Source organism: Rhinoderma darwinii, chromosome 1, assembly GCF_050947455.1.
Source record: "Rhinoderma darwinii isolate aRhiDar2 chromosome 1, aRhiDar2.hap1, whole genome shotgun sequence".
Lineage (NCBI taxonomy): Eukaryota > Metazoa > Chordata > Amphibia > Anura > Rhinodermatidae > Rhinoderma > Rhinoderma darwinii.
This window is the reverse complement of record NC_134687.1, coordinates 465,061,689-465,085,624: the sequence shown is the minus strand read 5'-3', so window position 1 is coordinate 465,085,624 and position 23,936 is coordinate 465,061,689. Positions and strand designations below refer to the sequence as shown.

The 23,936-nt window shown below is 45.2% G+C and overlaps 1 protein-coding gene across 1 annotated transcript in view; it reads left to right on the top strand.

Annotated features, from left to right (window-relative positions):
• Positions 1–23,936, top strand: part of ADGRD1 (adhesion G protein-coupled receptor D1) — a 717,614-nt gene that overhangs the window by 516,263 nt on the left and 177,415 nt on the right. The window contains exon 17 of the mRNA XM_075854444.1: positions 413–516. Coding sequence (XP_075710559.1) covers positions 413–516 — 104 coding nt within the window. The remainder of the gene's footprint in view (positions 1–412; positions 517–23,936) is intronic.

Here is a 23,936-nt window from a genome sequence, read left to right as displayed (position 1 = left end):
AACTGAGCACAGACACTCGTTCCTACAATGAATTTTTGTGAATTTTGAGAATAAAAATAGATCAATTTGGAAAATGTTGCAGTTGTGATGTTTGAAACCAATAATCCAGAATATTAATGCAAGTCATGTCTTCGCTTGATGGTCAAGGTTCCTTTTTTTTTTATGGTGAGAAATTGAAAGAAAAATACAGCATGTGTTTTGGCTGCTTTCTACAATCTTCTAAAGCATGAAAATGACTAGGAGCCTTGTGCATAGTAAGAATTTGTTTCATAGCATCTCTGTAATAATGTATGCATAGGAAGACAATTAGCGTTGATTGGAGTGTTAAGGTTAAATTGATAAACTTGTCAGAATTCCAAATTAAACGAAACAAAAATTAATGAGTATTTTCTCTTCTTTTTCTATTGCACAGCTCTCTAATTCCCACAAGGTGGCGCTGTCTTCCATCAGTTACATTGGCTGTTCTCTATCCATTTTCTGCCTGGCAATTACACTGGTCACATTTGCTATACTGTCGTGAGTAATTTCTTATATTTTATTATTATTTTTTCCTTCGTTTTCTACTGGGCAAATATTACTGTTTAAAGACCATCTAAGATTTATTTGTGATCACATATCAGACTAGCAGTGCACAATAACGTTCGGATTCTCTCAATCATAAATGCCATTAATTCTCACCAACCCTTTAATTGGATTTTGCCTATATATTTGTAACAGCTGGGTGATTTTCCTCAAATTGCTTTAATTTCCTGATCAGAGAAGTTTTCCATTTGCTTTCATTGCATGTTCTAGAGATGCAGTTTATTATCTCAGCTCAGCCGCTTTAAAAAGATAGAACATTTGCTGTACAGAGGACATTTTAAATCTATTCTAGTGGCTAAAAGGCCTTCAAATCATTGTAGGTGAAAAACCAAGATCTACTCATATACTGCACTCGGCAAATTAGAAAAAATAAATCTCTACAGTAAAATTGTATGACCCCAATCTGAATCAATGTGACCCGACAGGTGCCCAATTCTAAAATATTCTAGATAGACATAGAATCCTGGACTAATGACAATCACTCCAGACTAATGTTATAATATGAATTCTCACATATGGGGTCCCAGTCGATTGGGGGAACCATGGGTGTCTTCTAGCAGGCAGCTCCTATATGCTGCCTGCATGTACAGTACCAGTCCGGAGCAATGTTTTTCATGCTCCTCCTGGGAACTCGAATAAGGAATAACTCAGCATGCATGTTCGGAGATAAGAGTAAGTAATTCCTTATACAGGTTCCCGGGGCCGGTAGTGATGACTACTGTTCGAGATCTCCGAGTACAGACAGGGTGCAAGATCAACCTGCTAGAAGACACCTGTGAATATTTGGGGTGGGTGCAAATTTAAGGGCTACACATTTGAATCACTGGAAAATAGCAGTTGCAATGCAACCCTATGGGAAAAGTGACTATATAACTATCACATCATTTGGTTTAAAACTTAATAGTCACAAGGCCCCTGTGGATTTTTCATCATAGGGTATTGTGACAAAGATTTTCCAGTTTCATGCTCGAACTTTTTCATATTTAACTAGTAGAAAGCAGTGGGAACCAATGTTAATATATTAGACAATTAACATCAAAGCAACTCCATAATATAGACTTCGAGTCACATTATTATGACCACCTCCTACTTTCGACATCGGCAGCGCGTAGCCCATGAAGGAAGTGATGTGTCGTGGGATGTGTCGTGGCTTGGTGGGTATATAAGGTGTGCGATAGGCTGTCTGAACACATATCACCCATTGTTGCAATTAGTAAAAGGGGCGATTTATCAGAGCTGCAAAAAGGGATAATTATTGGCTTTCAGGCCAAGGGAGGCAGTATTTCTCAAACAGCGCAGTTTGTGAACTGTTCACATGCGGCTGTGGTGAAAGTGTATCGTGAGTGGACAAATGGCACCATTGGTAATAACCAACGTGGAAACTGCGGGGCACTACGTGCCATTGATGTGAGAGGTGAACCTCGGCAACAAAGGTGCGCGAGGGCCGAATGGCACACTACAGTGTTTAAGCTCACCGTGAAAATCAACCAGGGGGCTACCAGAGGTGTGTCTAAAACAACAGTTCAGCGAACCCTACTGCGTATGGGGGTCTGAAGCAGACGGATGGTCACTGCTCCTATGGTAACAAAGGTGCATCGGAAAAAAAGGCTTAAATTTGCACCGCAAATTGGACCACCAAGATTGGCAAAGGGTTGCCTTCTCTGATGAGTCACGTTTTCTGCTTCATCGAACGGATGGACGTTGGTATGTCAGGCAGGAAGTATCCGAGAACAAATACCCTGCAACCATTGCTGAAAGAACACAAGCTGGTGGCGACAGCATTATGGTCTGGGGAATTTTCTCATGGCATTCTCTGAGCCCACTCATCCATGTAGAAGGCACTCTGAACAGATTTGGGTATGAATCCATCGTTGCAGATTACTTCCACCTAGGGCTGGGCGATTAATCAAATTAATTCAATTAATTTGCCATTTCAAGTTGGCACAATTCTGGATTTGCCCAGAATCGTGAAATCGTTACATGCCCCGCCCCCATAGCAGGAGAGAAAAAAAAAGCTTTATTAACAAGCAGAAACGCTGCAAGGTGCGCCGACAATGAACAGGAGCAGCAGTGAGGGGACTGGGGTTTGTGTTATACTGTGAGACCAGAGATTGTTTTATATGGAGTCCCGTTCTCCGGGCAGCTTCTTAACCCATTCAGTTCCTGCTGCATTTCAAGGATTAAGAAGCTATATCTACCCTATAGCTTCTTAAAGAGGCTCTGTCACCACATTATAAGTGTCCTATATTGTACATAATGTGAGCGGCAATGTAATGTAGATTACAGGAGAGTTTTTTATTTAGAAAAACAATCATTTTTGATGGAGTTATGACCTATATTAGCTTTATGCTAATGAGTTTCTTAATGGACAACTAGGCGTGTTTTACTTTTTGGCCAAGTGGGCATTGTAAAGAAGTGTATGAGTCTGACCAATCAGCGACCAATCAGCGTCATACACTTCTCCCCATTCATTTACACAGCACATAGCGATATAACTGTAATGATGGGGGTAAGGAAACAGACAAGTGAGCCCTAATCTACCCGCCACTCAGTCCCTAGTGAACAAGCCGAGTCAAACCAGGAGTTTACGAGGTACCAAACGCAGAGCAGGAGAGTAGTCAGTAAGCCAGGGTCAATATGAAGCAGGGTCAAATAGTTCAAGAAGCTGCAGCAGGGCCAGGAAACCAAACGAGAAGAATCACAAGCAAGGAGGAACAGGAAAGGCAGGTATAAATAGACAGAGGGCGGGAGCTAGCTCCGTCTGGCCAGGCTGTGATAGGCTCTCCCACTCCTAAGCCTGCCATCCTGAGTGGTCGAAGATGGAGTCAGTCTCACAAACATAGAAGCAGGTGCAGATTGATTACCTATGGGCGTAGATACAGAAGCTGTGCCTGGCAGATCCTCAACAATAACTATATCGCTATGTGCAGCCACATACACAAACACTAACGTTACTGCAGTGTCCTGACAATGAATATACATTACCTCCAGTCAGGACGTGATGTCTATTCAGAATCCTGACACTTCGCTAACGTTTCTGTGAGATTTACAGCAAGGCAAGCGTAATCTCGTTTAAATGACAGGTTACAGTGTAATTTCGTGAGATTACACTTGCCTTGCTGTAAATCTCACAGAGACGTTAGCGAAGTGTCAGGATTCTGAATAGACATCACGTCCTGGCTGGAGGTAATTAGTCTTGTTTGCTCTATGGATCCTCCCCCATTCACCCTCCAGCAAATGTGGGATGTACTCCAGTCAGCATGGCTTCAGATACCTGAGACAACCTACCAGAACCTTATTGAGTCACTCCCAGCCCGTCTTGCTGCTGTCCGTGTTGCACACGGCGTTTACTTTGTATATTAGCTGGTGGTAATAATAATGTGACTCGACTGTGTACTATATTAAGGAGTTCAGAAGCATAACTTGATGTTTCTGGGCCCCCATGCAAAACAGGGTAACAGGGCACACACCAACATTTATAATTCTGGTCTCTAATTATGTGGCAAATGGGCCTTTGGGCCCATCAGGCACCACGCCCGACTGCTATCTCTGTATGCCCTATAGTCATGCCCCCTGAGTTGCTGTTTAAGCAATAGCCTAATATTGTGGTGTGTATATAGGAGGAAGATAAAATGCTGCTGTTATTTAATATTTTATGTTTGGATTGCTATAGAAATCAGCAATAGTTGGTTATGTATTTTCTGGAAGATATTAATCAATGCCACAAAAGTAATGTTTATATAACTAATATTCTGTAATTGTTTAACCTGGAAGAGTCATCCTTGACCCCAGCATGCACTACGGAGTGTATTTGCTTGAGTATTCGCATAGGCTTATATGTACTAATAGAATTCTGTGGGAAACATATGGAGTTCAGTATTTCTGAATGAGTACTGTCCAGAAGAGACTTATATTGTAATTTATATCACATACAGTATTTATGGAATAGTCACTGTCACTACATGTTGGAGATGTGTGTGCTTCCTCTTAGGGCTTATTCAGATGATGGGAAAAGTCGGCTGTGTGACGAACGTTTTTTTTAACTGTCGTCACACGGCTGCATTAAAATTAATGTCTATGGAGCTATTCACACGGCCGTTTTTTTAACGTACCATGTGAACGGCCCGGAAAAAAACTAGGACATGTCTTATTTTTGCCCGTTTTCCCGGATCTCCCAATAGACTCAAGTCTATGAGGCTACATTCACACGACAGTGAAAAAACGGCCATGTGACGGACGATTTTTGAACTGCCGTCATACTCCCATTTTCAGAACAATGATGTTCTATGGGTGTATTCACACTGCCGTTTTTTTAACGGCCAGTGTCCTATTTTTGGCCGTTTTCACGGCCAGACAGCCGCCACGGAAGTCAATGGATCCGTTTTTAATGGTTGTTATATGTATTGACATGGAGGTTCGAGAGGCAAAGGAACTATTGGTTCCCTTGCTGGCTGTCGGCAGAGCGATGACACATACTCACCGATGCAGCGCCGTCCTCTTCAGTTGTGGTCTCTAGTCTCACGGGTTCTGCAAAGGTGGCGAGATGACATCATCGTGACGCCTTCGCAGAACCCGTGAAGACAAGAGGCCACACGTGAAGTAGACGTGCTGCATCGGTGAGTGTGTTGGGCATTCAGGCGGAATTAAATGTCAGGTATTGTTGCGCTCACTACAAGGGTAGTGTGGCGCTAGTAGAGGGTGCATTGTTGTCAACTGTAGAGAATTTTTCGGGACTGCCCTGAATATACAGAGACAGTCCCGGAAGATTACTACAGGGAGGGTGAGGTGTGGTGCTTTCTCCGGAGAGGTGTGTGCCATCATCTACAGGGGGCTGTGTGCCATCATCTACAGGGGGGCTGTGTGCCATCATCTACAGGGGGGCTGTGTGCCATCATCTAAAGGGGGGCTGTGTGCCATCATCTACAGTGGGTCTGTGTGCCATCATCTACAGGGGGTCTGTGTGCCATCATATACAGGGGGTCTGTGTCAGGAGTCTCATTATTGGTAATTTGCCTTCAGGTGTCACGAAGGGCCTGTGGACCCACTGGGCCATACCGCCTTGGCAGTAAGGCAGCTGGCCAACAGGGAGCAGGTGAATGTCTATAGTTCTATAGGTACCTGTGGCAGCTCAGACAGCAGCGGGGCAGGCTCGGCTGGGACTAGGCAGCAGGCGGACGTCAGGCAAGGTGAAGCAGGTCACACGTGGATGTAGCGCAGCCCGACTTTGGCACAGCTCAGTGCTAGACAGGAATGTATGGGTAGCTCGGAACAGGAACTGGAAACAGGTATAGGTACAGGGACAGGGACTGGAACAGGAAAGACACTAGGAGGCCATCACATAGACAAACGATGGATCCGGCAGAGGTAAGTGGACGCGAGCGCTGGCATTTCCTGAGGAGGAGGCTGGGGCCAGCGCTTGCCGACTCGTTGCTGCGGCTGTCAGGGGGAGGTTGGATATGACAGCCCGCAGCCACGGACATTACAGTATACCCCCTCTTACGCCCACTCTTCTTGGGACCAGAGCGAGAGAGAAACTTCTTCAGAAGAGTAGGGGCATTGAGGTTCTCCTCTGGCTCCCAAGACCTCTCTTCAGGTCCAAACCCCCTCCAATCCACCAAATAAAAAGTCTTTCCTCTCACTCTCTTGGTGTCCAAGATCTCCTTGACCCCAAAGATGTCTGAAGGGCCGCTGGAGGTAACCGCAGGGCTGGGAGTCTTGGAATAGCGGTTCAGGATCACTGGTTTCAGGAGGGAGACATGGAAGGAGTTGGGAATCCTGAGGGTAGGAGGCAGCCAAAGCTTGTAGGCGACAGGGTTGATCTGCTGCAGGACCTCGAATGGTCCGTGGAACCTGGGGGAAAATTTACATGACGGCACCCTCAGTCGGATATTCCTGGACGACAGCCAGACCTTAGTGCCAGGAAGAAACCGAGGAGGCTCTCTTCTCCTTGTGTCAGCCTTCCGTTTCATGCGGTCCACTGCCATTAGGATGGAGGATCAAGTCTGCTGCCAAATCTGCAAAAAGTCTCTAAACGTGAAGTCAGCTGCAGGTACCTCGGAAGTATCAGGCACCAGGAGAGGAATTCGTGGGTGCTGGCCGTAGACAATGCAGAACGGTGTATTCGCTGGTGTGATTATTGTAGGAGAACTCCGCCCATGAGAGCAGCTGCACCCAGTCATCATGCTGCATGGAGATGAAGTGGCGTAGGTAGTTCTCCAAAATCTGGTTGATCCTCTCAACCTGACCATTAGACTGAGGATGGTAGGCAGAGGAAAAGTCCAACTTCACGCCAAGAAGTCCACAGAGGGCTCTCCAGAACCTCGAGGTAAACTGATCAGACACAATATGCTGCGGCAAGCAATGCTGGCGGAAGATGTGTTGGATAAATAACTTGGCCAACTGAGGAGCAGAAGGAAGACCGGTCAGAGGAACGAAGTGGGCCATCTTAGAAAATCGGTCCACCACCACCCAGACAGCACTGCAACCAGCAGAGAGAGGCAGGTCCGTGATAAAGTCCATCGCTATATGCTGCCAGGGAGCATTGGGCACAGGCAATGGCTGGAGCAGACCAGCAGGTTTGGAGTGGGTGGCCTTGTTGGCTGCACATACAGCACAGGAAGAAACGAAGTCCACAATATCCTTGGGCAGTGTGGGCCACCAGAAATGACGAGCAATCAAATCCCGGGTCCTACGCAACCGCGCGTGACCTGACGGTCTAGAGGAGTGTCCCCAGCGGAGGATTCTTCCACAATCAGCCAGGCGCACAAAAATCCTCCCTAGAGAAATGTCCCCAATTTGCAGGAAATTGACAGAGACAATGCAAGAAGGATCGATAATGTTCTGTGGACTCTCTATGGTGTCTTCTGTCTCGAAAGACCTGGACAAGGCATCGGCCCTCACATTCTTGTCGGCTGGGCGATAATGAAGCTCAAACTGAAACCTTGCAAACAACAGTGACCACCTGGCCTAACGAGGGTTCAGCCGTTGGGCCATCTGGAGATAGGTCAGGTTCTTATCGTCCGTAAAAATCAAGATCGGATGAGCTGCACCCTCTAGTAGATGTCTCCACTCCTCCAGAGCCAATTTGATGGCCAGTAACTCCCGCTCCCCAATCGAGTAGTTACGGTCTTCGGAAGAGAAGAGCTTGGAAAAGTATCCACATACCCTTGACTTGCCCTTGGGACCTCTCTGGAACAGGAGTGCACCAGCACCGACAGAGGATGCGTCCACCTCCAACAAGAACTGCAGAGAGACATCCGGATGATGGAGAATAGAGGCTGACTTGAATGCACTCTTCAGGCTATTGAATGCGGACTCTGCCTCGGGAGTCCACACCTTGGCATTCATACCCTTCTTAGTAAGACATGGGAGAAGTCAGTGAAGAGAAGTTTGGAATACACTGCCTGTAAAAATTAGCAAATCCCAAAAAGCGCTGTATGGCCCTCAAACCGTGAGAGCGTGGCCACTCCAGGACAGACTTTACCTTTTCAGGATCCATCTCCAGACCATGATTCGAGACGATGCAGCCCAAGAAGGGTAGAGCATCCTTGTCAAATACGCACTTCTCCAACTTGGCGTACAGACGATTCTCCCATAACCGTAGCAGAACCTGGCGGACATGTCTCTGGTGCGTAATAGGATCTGGGGAGAAAATCAAGATGTCATCAAGGTAGACTACAACACAAACATAGAGGAGGTCACGGAAAATGTCATTCACAAACTCCTGGAAGACCGCGGGAGCATTACACAGGCCGAAGGGCATTACTAGATACTCCTAGTGTCCATCATGGGTGTTAAATGCAGTCTTCCATTCATCACCCTGGCGAATCCGGACTAGGTTGTAAGCCCCATGCAGGTCTAGTTTAGAAAAAAAAATTGCACCACGTATACGATCAAACAGTTCGGAGATCAGTGGCAACGGATATTTATTCTTCACCGTGATCTGGTTGAGACCACGGTAGTCGTGGCAAGGACAAAGAGAGACATCTTTCTTTTGGACAAAGAAGAACCCGGCTCCTGCCGGGGAGGAAGACATCCGTATGAAGCCCTTTCTAAGTTCTCTTTCACATAGGAGTACATGGACAGAGACTCTGGCAAGGAGAGAGGATATACCCTACCTCGGGGAAGGGATGCACCATGAATCAGTTCAATAGGGCAGTCATACGCTCGATGTGGGAGCAATGTCTCCGCCTCCCTCTTGCTGAAGACGTCCGAAAAGGCAGCATAATGACCTGGCAATCCTGCCAATGACCGAGGCAGCGAAGGCTGAGCCGAACAAATCCGCACCAGGCAACGACCTTGACACTCAGGGCCCCACTGGAGAACCTCTCCAGAATTCCAGTCCAGGACTGGGGCATGCAGTCGGAGCCAAGGTAAACCCAGCAACACAGGGTTAACAGCTTTGGGCAGGACATAGAATGACAGATGTTCGGAGTGAAGGGCTCCTACTTGGAGCCTCAGCGGCATGGTCACAGCTATAACTGGGTCTGGCAGAGGTAGTCCATTCACTGAGGCAACGGTCAACGGGCTCTCCAGAGGGGTGGTGGGTAATTGCAGAAGGTCCACCAGATCTCTGCGGATGAAATTAGCAGCGGATCCAGAGTCCAGATACGCAGAGACCTGATGCGTTTTCTCGCCGGACACTATGGTCACAGGTATGGACAATTTAGACGGAAGTCCATCTTTACCCAAGGTTGTCACTCCAAGCAACCCTAGGTTTTGGGATCTTTGGGGACACAGGCGCACAAGATGACCATCGAGACCGCAATAAAGACAGAGTCCAGATTGGCGTCTGCGTTGTCTCTCTTGGGTAGATAATTTATACTGGTCCGTTGTTACCGACTTCTTAGGAGGATCGACATCTGAGGACAGCAGGGGTTACTGCAAAGTAGGGACCAGACTATGAAGGTCTCCCTCCCGTTGAACCTCTTGGAGACGTTCACGGATCCTTATATTAATCCGGGCAGACAGAAGGATGAGGTCATCCAGGGTAGACGGCAGATCCCGGGCGGCAAGTTCGTCGTTAACTCTGAAAGATAGACCATGCCAGAATGCGGCCACCAGAGCCTCATTGTTCCACAACAGGTCTCCCGCCAGGGTGCGGAAGTGGATGGTGTACTCACTCACGGAGGTGTCTCCTTGGCACAGGTTAATCAAAGAGGCCGCTGCAGATGAAACCCGTCCAGGCTCCACAAATACCATGCGAAAATTCCGGAGGAAGGCAGGGAAGTCACGGGTCTCTGGTCATTGTCTGGTCATTGTCTCCCCAAGATAGAAAAAGTCCTAGCGTACAGGCTGAAATGGATCTGACACTGATTAAGAAAGCCACGACAGGTACTTGCTTCTCCATCATAGAGGTCAGGAAGTGGCAAAGAAACACGTGGGTCAATACTGCCAAGAGGTGTAGACTGAGGATCCACATTGCCAGGAGGTGTAGTAGGAGGAATGGCAGCTTGTGCCTCCTGCCGACATGCAAGAATGTTGAACGCCTGGAGGAGTTGGTCCTGTCGAGACCGGAGGTGCAGCATATCCGCTCGCATCTCCTGTGTCGTCGTCATAGTCTTGAATCGACCAGCGGGGTCCATGGCCTGAGCGTACTGTCAGGCGAGGTGAAGCAGGTCAGAAGTGGATGTAGCGCAGCACGACTTAGGCACAGCTCAGTGCTAGACAGGAATGTATGGATAGCTAGGAACAGGAACTGGAAACTGGTATAGGTACAGGGACAGGAACTGGAACAGGAAAGACACTAGGAGGCCATCACATAGACAAACTATAGGAAACACAACAACGCTCAGGCATAGAACTAGGGGGCTGGACCCCTCTTATAGTCCAGGGTACTCAAGGGTCAAAGTTCATCCACGAGGTCCGGTGCGCGCTGCCCCTGTCCGGCTGAGGTGAGTGGACGCGAGCGCTGGCGTCTCCTGAGGAGGAGGCTGGGGCCAGCGCTTGCCGACTTGTGGCTGCAGCTGTCAGGGGGAGGTTGGAGCTGACAGCCCGCAGCCATGGACATTACATCTGGTTTTGGTGAAATTCATCAGTTTTTTTAACGGTCATGAAAAACGGATGCAAACCGGATTTTAAAACGGCCATTAGAAACGGACAGACGGACTGGAAATGGATGAAATTTTGGAGACACACTGATGCAAAATGGCCATGAAAAACTGACAGTTGATCCGTTTTTAATGGCCATTTTTTTTCACTGTCATGTGAATGTAGCCTGAGGGATCCATGTAAACGGGTCCCGCATTGGGTGCAAATGAGCTGCGAAAAACGTCCGTTTTTCGATTTGACACTCGGATGTGTGAATATCGCAGTGGTAGAAATGCTTTCATTACTGTTTATACTATTTTAGTACTCAAAGAATCTACTGTGAACCACTGTAATAAAAACATTACATATTAGCAAAATCCCTAATGGCCAGAATTGTGAAAATCCTGATATTCTTTAGAAAATAATTTTACAACCTAGATCATTAGGCGCAACATGAAACACTCAACTCTTGTTTTCGGTTCTCTAAACATGGAATTGTTCTTTATTAATATTCTTGGGCAAAATGTGTCCATATAGAATTATCTTTTTGTTTAGAAAATCTGACTCATTCTGAAGTTTTTTACAGACTTGCCCATTAAAATGTGAATTTGCTGTCTCTAATTAGTTGTATTTTTTGGCAGTTGGTTTACTTTAGACAGAACTTTTAACACATAGCAAACTGACTCTATACAGATTGGTAGTGTACTTATTAAACTTTGCCAGACTGTTTGCTATATGGGACAGTCCAGACTACATAGAAAGACTGCTTTTATATGGGGAGGTGAAGACTTCACATTTAGATTGATGTTGAAGGGAGCTTTTCAAACTACATAATCAAACTGATATTATATGGCAGCCTTTTCACTGCACAGACAGACTGGTTTTATACAGGGAGACCAAGACTAGACAGCCAGATTGGTGTTATAATGGGTGGAACAGACTAAAGAGCCAGACTAATGTTATAGTGGGTGGAACAGACTAGACAGACAGACTAATGTTATAGTGAGTGGAACAGACTACACAGACAGACTAATGTTATAGTGGGTGGAACAGACTACACAGACAGACTAATGTTATAGTGGGTAGAACAGACTACACCGATGGATTAATGTTACAGTAGGTGGAACAGACTACACAGCTAGACTAATGTTATAGTGGGTGAAACAGAAACAGACTACTCAGCCAGACTAATGTTATAGTGGGTGGAACAGACTACACAGACAAACTAATGTTATAGTGGGTGGAACAGACTAGACAGCTGGACTAATGTTATAGTGGGTAGAACAGGCTACACAGACAGACTAATGTTATAGTGGGTAGAACAGACTACACAGACTAATGTTATAGTGGGTGGAACAGACTACACAGACTAATGTTATAGTGGGTGGAACAGACTGTACAGACAGACTAATGTTATAGTGGGTGGAACATGTCACGTTGGGTGCGTGGACCCACTGGGCTGTACCGCCTTGACGGTATAGCAGCTGGCCAACAGGGAACAAGTCAAAGTCAATAGTTCAGATAGGTGTACCTGTGGTACCTGTGACAGTAGCGAAGACAGGCTCGGATGGGACCTTGGCAGCAGGCGGACACGAGGCATTGTGTAAACAGTAAGGCGTAGTACACAGCACGAATCGACTCCAACTCTAAACGACACTTGATTCTGGATAGCACAGGACACAGGATACAGGTAGCTGGAACACTGGGAACTAGGAGACACTAGGGGACCATTTGCAGAGACGAACAAAGGTAAACGACAACAACGCTCAGGCAATGCAGGAAGGGGCAGGGCCCTTCTTATAGTCCAGGGTGCTCATGGGCTAATTTGGTTCTTTAATTCAGGTGCGCATGCTGGCCCTTTAAGAGCGGGCACGAGCGTGCGCGAGCACCCTAAGGAACACAGCAGAGTGAAGCGGAAGAGAGTTCTGGCATCTCCTAAGGAGGAGATGCGGGCCAGCGCTCACTGATCCATGGCTGCGGCCATCAGGAGGTGAGTAAACCTGACGGCCCGCGGCGATGGGTATTACAGAACAGCCTACACAGACTAATGTTATAGTGGATGGAACAGACTACACAGACAGACTAATGTTATAGTGGGTGGGACAGACTAGACAGGCAGAATAATGTTATAGTGGGGGAACAGACTACACAGACAGATTAATGTTATAGTGGGTAGAACAGACTAATGTTATAGTGGGTGGAACAGACTACACAGACTAATGTTATAGTGGGTGGAACAGACTAGACAGACAGACTAATGTTATAGTGGGTAGAACAGACTAATGTTATAGTGGGTGGAACAGACTACACAGACTAATGTTATAGTGGGTGGAACAGACTACACAGACAGACTAATGTTATAGTTGTAAAGAATCTGCCTGACACAGCTTCTGTGTCGACGCCCATGGGTAATCAGTCTGCACCTGCTACTAAGTCTGAGAGAGTGACACGATCTTCTACCAGTCAGGCTGGGAGGCTGAGGAGTGGGAGAGCCTATCACAGCCTGGCCAGACGGAGCTAGCTCCCGCCCTCTGTCTATTTATACCTGCATTTCCTGCTCCTCCTTTGCCTGTGATTCTTTCCTGTTTCCTGGCTCTGCTGCTCCTGCTATTATTATTGACCTTGCTTCATTTTGACCCTGGCTTTACTGACTACGCTCCTGCTCTGCGATTGGTACCTCGTACACTCCTGGTTTGACTCGGCTCGTTCACTACTCTTGTTGCTCACGGTGTTGCCGTGGTCAACTGCCCCATTTCCCTTAGTGTTATAGTGGGCTGAACAGACTAACACAGACTAATGTTATAGTGAGTAGAACAGACTACACAGACTAATGTTATAGTGGGTGGAACAGACTACACAGACAGACTGCTGTTATATGGAGGTGATCCAGATTACACAGCCAGACTGCTGTTATAAGGAAAGTTTAAAATGACACCGCCAGACTACGGTTAAAAGGGTAGGCCCAGCACACACAGACAAGCTATTGTGCAGCAACCCAATCACTGGAGTGAACAAGGCTCATGCGCTATTTAATATGTATGAGAAATGTGTTTATTTTTATGTTTACTTGCTTTTTTTAAGTCACGTTTAAAATGAATAAACACCTTTAAGAGTTAATCAGCCTGCCTTCCATAGGTAATAGTTAGTCTAGTCATTAAAACATACATCTCTCTAAATCACCGTTAATTTTTCATGATATTTTGAATACCAGTGAAGAAAGTAGACAATACGTTTAAAAAAAGTTTACAACCAGCCACATATTGCCATTAAACCTACAATTTATTTACAGTGATTTTAACTTGCTAGAATGAGACAGAAGGAGAATTGTTCTTTAGAGACAGCTGAAGGAAGATATCAGATTTAATATTCCCTATGCAGACAGACCATAGTGAATCCATACATTGTGCAAACTGGAAAAAATGAAAACCGTTCAGGCAAAAAAGCCCACAGCATTTTAGATTAATTCATGGACATTTAACACATTTAGCACAAGGTTTTGACCCACCGGACTTTTGGAAGTGTAGATGAATTGTTTATGAATACCATCTGCATCGTAGCATTCCGTTGCCAGGGTTAAATAGTTTCATTACATTGTCACTGGAGATTAGAAATGTTAACACATCACGAGACGGCAGCATCCTTGAAATTAAAAGCTTGCAGATCTGCATTGAGGTTAAAGGTAACTTGTCCATACATGACATTGAAACAATTTTCCTGAGGCTTGTGACTTTTGCCATACGTACCCATTTTGTGTTGCCTTACGGACAAGGGACAGTCTGTTTCTGTGGAAAGTTAATAGCCCTGGCACTATTGTGCCGCAGGATGGTGATAAATTCATGGGCTAGGCATTGTAGTTTTGGCACTCCCATGGAGCATGGATTTGTATAAGTTTCACTTTGGCGTTCTTATACATAAGCAGCGTGTGAATTGATGACAGCACATAAACCATCTGTTCTTACAAAGGATATTTGACCGTTTGTGGCGTGATTACAGAATCCCCATGCATTTTAGCCGTTCCTATTCAAGCAAAAATTTCTGATGCTTATCCCCTTCCCGGCGCAGCCCTTTTTCAGATTTTCATTTTCGTTTTTTCCTCCCCACATTCCAGAAGCCATAACATCTTTATTTTTCTGTCGATATAGTACTGAGGGCTTGATTTTTGCAGGACGAGTTGTAGTTTTTCGTAGCACCATTTATTTTGCCGTATACTGTACTAGGAAACGGGAAAAAAATTATTTGTGGGGTAGAAAATGAAAAAAACAGCGATTCCCCCATGGTTTTTTGCGCGCCGTTTTTACGGAATTCACTGTGCAAGTAAAACAACATGTTAACTTTATTCTGTGGGTCAATACGATTATGGCAATACCAAATATATATAGTTTTTTTATGTATTTTACTACTTTTACATGTAAAAACCTAAGTGTAAAAAAGAAAATTAATTTTGCGTCGCCGAATTCCGAGAGCCATAAGTTTTTTATTTTTCCGTCGATTAAGTGGTATGAGGGCTTATTTTTTGCAGGATAAGGTGTCGTTTTTAACAATACCATTTGCCTGTGGCATTGCTTAATAGAAGCCTGTAAAAATGACAATATAGTCCAATACATAACGATCGCTGGTTCAAGTCCCCTAGGATGGCTTATAAAGTATGTAAAATAAAAGGGAAAAAAAGTTTTAGTAGTGAAAAAAAATAAAATATTAAAAGTAAAAAAAAAACAAACCTTTTCCCATTTTCCCCCTAAAGTAATCTAAAAAACAAAAGTCAACACAATTGGTATGGCTGCGTCCATAGAAGTCTGAACTATTACAATATAGCGTTATTTAATGCGCACGGTGAACACCCAAAAAAATAATTTAAAACGCCCAAATTGCAGTTTTTTGGTCAACTTAGCTCTAAAACAAAATGTAATAAAAAGTGATCAAAAAGTTGTACGTACCAAAAATGGTACCGATAAAAACTACAGCTAGTCTCGCAAAAAATAAGCCCTCACACTGCTCAATCGGTGAAGAAATATAAAAGTTATGGCTCTCAGAATGTGGCGACAAAACATTTTTTTTTTAACGAAAAGTTTATTATCAATAAAAGTAGTAAAATATAAAAAAACCCTATATCAATTTGGTATCACCGTAATCGTGTTGAGCCACAGAATAAAGATAAGTTGTCAGTTTTACTGCACGGTGAAAGCCATAAAAACGTAACTCAAACAACTTTCGCTGAATCTCCATTTTTTCCAACTTCAGCCCGCAAATAATTTTTTTTCAGTTTCCCAGTACATTATATGGAACTATAAATGGCACCAAAGGAAACTGCAACTCCTCCCGCAAAAAATAAGCCCTCACACCACTCTATTGACTGATAAATAAAAAGTTATGGTTCTTGGAATGCGGGGAGTGAAGAACGAAAATCAAAAAATGGCTTTCTTCCCGAAGGGGTTACATTTTTATTAGGAACAAATTTTGTACATGCTAACTTGCTAAATGTCACAAATATAAATTAGTATATCAGAATATCTTATTAAGACTAGACTTACTAGGCAATAAGAACTCTCTCTACCAGGCTTGGAGGATGATACTAATGAAAATGTCCATCAGATCTGCAGCTAGGATAGTTTAAAATCGTTCTGTGCATAGGGGCCATAACACATATACTGTACTTATTTACAATTATATGTTCATAACCAAGACAACCAGTATGAAAACACCCATTATTTATATCGCTGGCTGGATTGGGAGAACTGGAAAACTCAGCACTAAATAAGGTTTAGGGTATGTTCACACGAGGGCGTCCGTAACGGCTGAAATTACGGGGATGTTTCAGCCTGAAAACATCCCCGTAATTTCAGCTGTAACGGCATGTGCAGGCGCTTGAACGCCGCGTCCATTACGGACGTAATTGGCGCTGCTATTCATTGGAGTCACTTCTTTGACGCGGACGTCTATTTACGCGCCGTCATTTGACAGCGGCGCGTAAATTACGCCTCGTGTGAACAGACAAACGTCTGCCCATTGCTTTCAATGGGCAGATGTTTGTCAACGCTATTTTCGGCGCTATTTTCGGACGTAATTCGGGGCAAAAACGCCCGAATTACGGTGAATTTTAAAAATTTTATTTTGTTTAAACAACTTTGTCTATAAAAAGTAGAAAACTCCTTAAATAATCAGAACATCCATCTGAGCTCTGGGATATTTTGCTAGAATAGAAACAGCCCATATACTTGATTGTTCATCTACATACAGTATTGTTAATGTAGTTACTCATTCACTTACAGTATGCATTTCATCAATTGTACTATGAACAATAGCTCTCCTCCAAAGGGAAGAAAACTGTCTTTCTAATACCACCTATAGGGGGATACCATATTAGCCAATGACCAACACTTTAAGGCCCCATTCCCACTTCAGTTTTTTCCATCAGGGTGCTAGCCGTTTTTCTGACGGCTAGCACACTGACCCATTCATTTCAATGGGGCCATGCACACTTCAGTTGCTCCGTTCCGATCCAAAGTGGAGCATGTCCTACTTTGGTCCGGGATTCCGTGACCGTGAGGCCCATGCAAGTCAATGGGGCCGTCAAAAAAACTGAAGGCACACGGAAGGCATCCGTGTGCCATCCGTGTGCCGTCCGTGTGTGACGGAGCCGTTGCCCAGCAACGGCCAGGCGGGCAGAAAAACATAACAGAAATATTACACTAATCGGCAGCCACTTGTCTCTATCAATCACTGATAGAGAAAAGAGGCTGCTGATTAAAAATAAAAATCAGTTCATACTTACCCGGTCGTTGTCTTGGTGACGAGTCCCTCTTCTTCCTCCAGTCCGACCTTCCAGAATGATGCGGCAGCCTGTGATTGGCTGCAGAGGCCGCTGCAGCCTGTGATTAGCTGCAGAGGCAGTCACGTGGGATGAAGCGTCATCCCTGGAGGCCGGCCTTCTGACGTCATCCTAACGTGCGTGACCGCCACTACAGCCTGTGATTGGCTGCAGCGGCGACATGGATGAAACGTCATCGCTGGAGGCTGGACAGGAGGAAAGTAAGTATGAAATATTTTTTTTTTTATTACATTAAAATTGTATTTTCCGAGCGCCGAGCATGGTACTGTCCAGGGTGCTGAAAGAGTTACCGCTGATCAGTGCAGCCCATTAACTCTTTTAGCACCCTGGACAGTACCATGCTCGGCGCACGGAAACGGCCACACGGATCCGTCACAAACGGCCGTGAAAAATGTGTCGGAAGTGTTCACGAGGCCTTAAGGGGTTATCCGGGGACTAAAAATTTCATTGCAATAATATATTTATGTGCAACTCTATTTACACTACAGGGTCCGAGTGTCGGCCGATAAAAACGTCCGTTTTGGTCCGTTTTTCTCTGACGTTTTGCATCCATTTCTGTTCCGGACCGTGTTTCCGTTTCTAACGGCCGATTTTGACCCGTTTTGCATCCATTTTTTTCCCTGTCCATTTTAAAAACGAATTAATTTCATTTGTAAATTTTTTGCCACACACTTCCCTCTGTAGATACTGCCACAGCACCCTGTAGGTAGTGCCACACAGCCCCCCTTGTAGGTAGTGCCACACAGCCCCCTCTAGGTAGTGCTATACAGCCTGTTCTAGGTAATGCCACACAGCCCCCCGTAGGTAATGCCACACAGCCCCCCTTAGGTAATGCCACACAGCCCCCTGTAGGTAATGCCACTCAGCCACCCCGTAGGTAATGCCACACAGCCGCCTGTAGGTAGTGCCACACAGCCCCCTGTAGGTAGTGCCACACAGCCCCCCTGTAGGTAATGCCACACAGCACCCTGTGGGTAGTGCCACACAGCCCCCTGTAAGTAGTGCCACACAGCCCCCTGTAGGTAGTTCTACACAGCACCCCCTTATAGACGGAACCCCCTACCTTTCTGTAGATAGCGCCACCGTTCCAGGAGAGGACCCTGACTTCAATGTCCATATATGGACAGTGAAGTCAGGGACTTCTCCTGGAGCGGAAACACCGGACACAGCGCTGGGGATCCCGCTTCAGAAGTCCCTGACGTCACTGTGTCCATATATGGACAGTGAAGTAAGGGACTTCTCCTGGAGCGGAAACACTGGCCACAGCGCCAGGGATTCCACTTCAGAAGTCCCTGACGTCACTGTGTCCATATGTGGACAGTGAAGTCAGGAACTTCTCCTTGAGCGGAAACACCGGCCACAGAGCCGGGGATTCCACTTCAGAAGTTCCTAACGTCACTGTGTCCATATGTGGACAGTGAAGTCAGGGACTTCTCCTTGAGCGGAAACACAAGCCACAGCGCCGGGGATTCTGCTACAGAAGTCCCTATAGGGAGCAAAACAATACCCTCTTCCTCCTCCTCCCATGCACTTCGCACTGCGAGGAGGAGGAGGAGAGAGCGAGCGATGGAAGACACGGCCGTCACTCGGAACACATTCCAGTGATGGCCGTGTATTACCCGGCCCCATAGACTTCTATGGGAGCCGGGCGGCCAGGAGAAAATAAGCATTGTAACAATGCTATCTGCTCTACACCAGAACCAAGCTCAGTATATCTATACAGCACCAAAACCAAGCTCAGTACATATATACAGCACAAAATCCAAGCTCAGTACATATATACAGCTCCAGAACACAGCTCAATACATATATACAACACCAGAACAAAGCTCAGTACATCTATACAGCACCAAAACCAAGATCTGTACATATATACAGCACAAAATCCAAGCTCAGTACAAATACATTTCAGTACAGAGATCATTTGCAAAGTCAGGCTTCCAGTATGACCTGAACAATGGTAATGATATACTGGGAGTTGCTTACACCCAAAAAAATAGTACCCTCCACCATCTGTAAAGATCATACAGTAATAGTTAAAGGGAATGTGTTGCCAGAAAAACATGTTTTTTTTTTAAAAATTAAACATTTAGTGTGTGGGTGATTAAACATTGTTCAAATTTTTTTTATTTTTTTCGCGAGTCAGGAAATATTATTAATTTTTTCTAATTTATAATACTACCCATTTTTGGTCACTAGATGGAGCTAGTTCCCAAAATTGCAGCATTGCAACATTGGGTTAAAAGCCCTCGCTCTAGTGAGCTCTCAGCATCCCCCCCTCCTTTATCCTGGCTAGTGCCGGGATAAACGAGGGGTTTGAAAGGTTTAACCTCCTACACTGTGTGTCGCCATTTTTTGAGGTAACCCACAGTGTAGTAGGTTTACATACAGTAGTAAACACACACAAACACTAACATACATTGAAATCTCTTACCTGCTCCTGCCGCCGCGGCTCCCTCCGGCCCGTCCGCTCCGTTTGCTGCCGCTGTTCCATGTGCACAAGTCCGGAAGCCGCGACCGGAAGTAGTAATATTACTGTCCGGCCGCGACTTCCGGTCCACAGGAAAATGGCGCCGGACGGCGCCAATTTCGAATAGGACTGTGTGGGAGCGGCGCATGCGCAGTTCCCACACAGACGCCGTACACGGCAGTCAATGGGACGGGAGCCGTTCGCAGTCCCTATGGGACTGTGGCTGCCGTATTCCATGTCTGTGTGTGTCGTTAATCGACACACACAGAAATGGAACAAAAAATGGCAGCCCCCATAGGGAAGAAAAAGTGTAAAAATAAGAAACAGTAAAACACAAACACACAAATGAATATAAACGTTTTTATTAAAGCACTAACATCTTTAACATATAAAAAAATTATTTGTGATGACACTGTTCCTTTAAGCTTTATTCTCACCTGCGTCAGGGTTCCGTTCATGGGTTCCGTAAGACCTTTCCGTCAGGGGAACCCACGAACGGAAACCAAACAGAAACCATAGCTTTCCGTTACCATTATCATTGATTTCAATGGTAACACTTCCGTTGCTAATGGTTTCCGTTTGTCTCCGTTTCGCAAGGTTTCAGTTTTTTTGGCGGAATCAATAGAGTAGTCGACTGTATCCATCTGTAATCTATCACATTTAAGTAACTTAGATGTGATCTATTACAGGTGGAACCTGTGTGTCAGAGACACACAGGACACGCTGACACTAAACCCCTCAGTCCCACGCACCTGACATGTTCGGGATTCAGCGTAAGATACAGCTGCTCTGTATACAGGATACAGAGCAGCTGTATCTCAAAAAGTAAAAAGATTTTTTTAATAAAAACTAATTAGAAAGTTGCACAAAACACACTGACTGCCATTTTATTAAAAAAAATTAAATAAATCCCCTTCAAAGGGTTACATAGCCTTTAATGCAAACAATTAGATCGTAACAACAAAAGTTGTCCAGTACGACACGTAGCACATGCAGTTTTACCAAAAGTCGGTGCGGTTTTGAAATAATTGTTAATGTCTGTAAAAAACTGCAGGGACATTAATAATCATTTTAAAACTGCCCTGACTCGTGGGAATGCAGCATGTTGACGTGGTTTGCAGCTGTATCGTTGTAAGACAGCAGCTACTACACCGCGTTCCAAATAATTATGCAAATGTTATTTTTCGCTGATTTTCCTAAATAGTCGATGCAAATGACAGTCAGTATAATCTTCAAGCCATCAACCGTTGAAGTATAATGCAAATTTTATTGAACAAATCTCCTAATGATAACAGATTTCTTTTTAGAAGTAAAAAACTAAAAATGCACTGTTTCAAATTATTATGCACAACAGAGATCAAAACATTTTAAAGGCTGTAAAGAGAACTAAAATGGTAATTTGTTGAATTTGCAGCATCAGGAGGTCATATTTACAGAAATCAAAAGCTCTTTCAATCAAAAAAAAACTTAACAGGCCAAGTTACATGTTAACATAGGACCCCTTCTTTGATATCACCTTCACAATTCTTGCATCCATTGAATTTGTGAGTATTTGGACAGTTTATGCTTGAATATCTTTGCAGGATGTCAGAATAGCCTCCCAGAGCTTCTGTTTTGATGTGAACTGCCTCCCACCCACATAGATATTTTGCTTGAGGATGCTCCAAAGGTTCTCAATAGGGTTGAGGTCAGGGGAACATGGGGTCCACACCATGAGTTTCTCTCTGTTTATGCCCATAGCAGCCAATGACACAGAGGTATTCTTTGCAGCATGAGATGGTGCATTGTCATGCATGAAGATAATTTTGCTAAGGAAGGCACGGTTCTTCTTTTTGTACCACGGAAGAAAGTGGTTAGTCATATACTCTCGGTACATTTCAGAGGTCATTTTCACACCATCAGGGACCCTAAAGGGGCCTACCTGCTCTCTCCCCATGATTCCAGCCCAAAACATGACTCCGCCACCTCCTTGCTGACGTCACAGCCTTGTTGGGACATGGTGGCCATTCACCAACCATCCACTACTCCATCCATCTGGACCATCCAGGGTTGCACGGCACTCATCAGTTAACAACACGGTTTGAATATTAGTCTTCATGTATTTCTGAGCCCACTGCAACCGTTTCTGCTTGTGAGTATTGTTTAGGGGTGGCCAAATAATAGCTCTATGCACACTTGCAAACCTCTGGAGGATCCTACGCCTTGAGGTTCGCGGAACTCCAGAGGCACCAGCGGCTTCAAATACATGTTTGCTGCTTTGCAATGCATTTTAGCAGCTGCTCTCCTAATCCTATTAATTTGTCTGGCAGAAACCTTCCTCATTATGCCTTTATCTGAACAAACCCGTCTGTGCTCTGAATCAGCCACAAATCTTTTCACAGTACGATGATCACGCTTAAGTTTTCTTGAAATATCCAATGTTTTCATACCTTGTCCAAGGTATTACACTATTTCACGCTTTTCGGCAGCAGAGAGATCCTTTTCCTTTCCCATATTGCTTGAAACCTGTGACCTGCTTAATAATGTGGAACGTCCTTCTGGGTAAGTATAAGATTTACATTTTTCCTGAGTTGCGATTTTTTTTGCATCGAAATCAAAGCATTTCCGCCGCAAAAAAACACATCATCTGCTATTTGTTGCGGGTTTTACCTCCCCATTGAATTAAATGGGGAAAACCAGAAACAAATAAGCAGCATTTATGCAAATACGATTGACATGCTGCGGATTAAAAAAAAAAAAACGGACCGCAGGTCAATTCCTGAGCCTTTTTCCCCGCTCATCGTGTGGGTGAGATTTGTTCAAATCTCACACACTCTGCTGCCACTGCATTAGGGCTTGTCCAAATGTAACGGAATTGCTGCGTATTCTCTATCCGGAATTGCGGATGGAAAGTACGCAGAATACAGTAGCAGCAACGTGGGTGAGATTTATCAAATCCTATCCACACACTGCGTAAAAAAATTCTGACAAGAAATTGACCTGCGGTGCGTATTTTTCGTACTGCAGCCTTTCAATTCCTGCTGTTGAAAGTGGAATGAATTCCTGTGTTTTTCAGAGGAGATGTCACCATCCCCCAATATTGAGAAAAACGCAGCAAAATACGCACCATTTTCTGCAGCACTTCCAATACGTGTGGAGAAGCCCTTATGCTGCGGATTTAGGGCTTGTTCACACACAACGGAATTGCTGCAGAAAATTTCTACAGCAATTCCATTTGAAAGTCAAAGGCTTTCCGCTGTGGCAAAAACGCACCATTTCCTGTGGTCTTTGCGGCAGAAAATGGTATGTAAATTGCTGTGTTATACACATATAAAGTATACATTGTAAACACACATGCACTTACTTTTATGTAGGATATTTGTGAAGGCAGGTTGATGGGGTGAGATTCTTCACTCCAGCACTTCTGCTCACAGCCTGATACAGAGCCTGCCGACAGTCTCCCCTCCCCCTCCCTCACGTCCCGACTGGTAATAGCTGGAGGAGGAGGAGTAGAGGTTGTGTGCAGAACAGGGAAGGGGGGCTGGAGGGGGAGATTTTAGCGTAGCACAGGGTGTTTTAGTAATAGCAGCACAGACCACGGCTGCTCTTACAGTCGGACGGCAGTTCTTAGCTGCTGTGCCGGTTACAAATGCTGTACCCTGCCGCCTGATCCGACACTGATCGTTTGGTCGGCAAGCAGGCAGCCCACTGTTCAGCGGCCCATCTGGCATTTGCCAGAACTGACAGATGGCCAGTCTGGCCCTGATGGACAGTGACAGTGACGTCGGCAGAAGTTGTGGAGTCCCCAGGCAGAGCATCAGCGATAGGAGACCCCTGAATTGACCAAATATTGACGTCGGGAGCAGTGCTGGAGTCCCGAGGAAAGCGCTAGCTGATGCTCTGCTCGGGACTAAAGCAATAGGCAATGTGACAACCCCTTGCGGTCATGTTCATAAACAGCACATGAAGCAAGTGCTCAGTCACGTAGGGCCGTGTCAGAGCGTCATCATTATAAGAAAAGCTCCAGCACTTCCTGAATATTTCATGAGG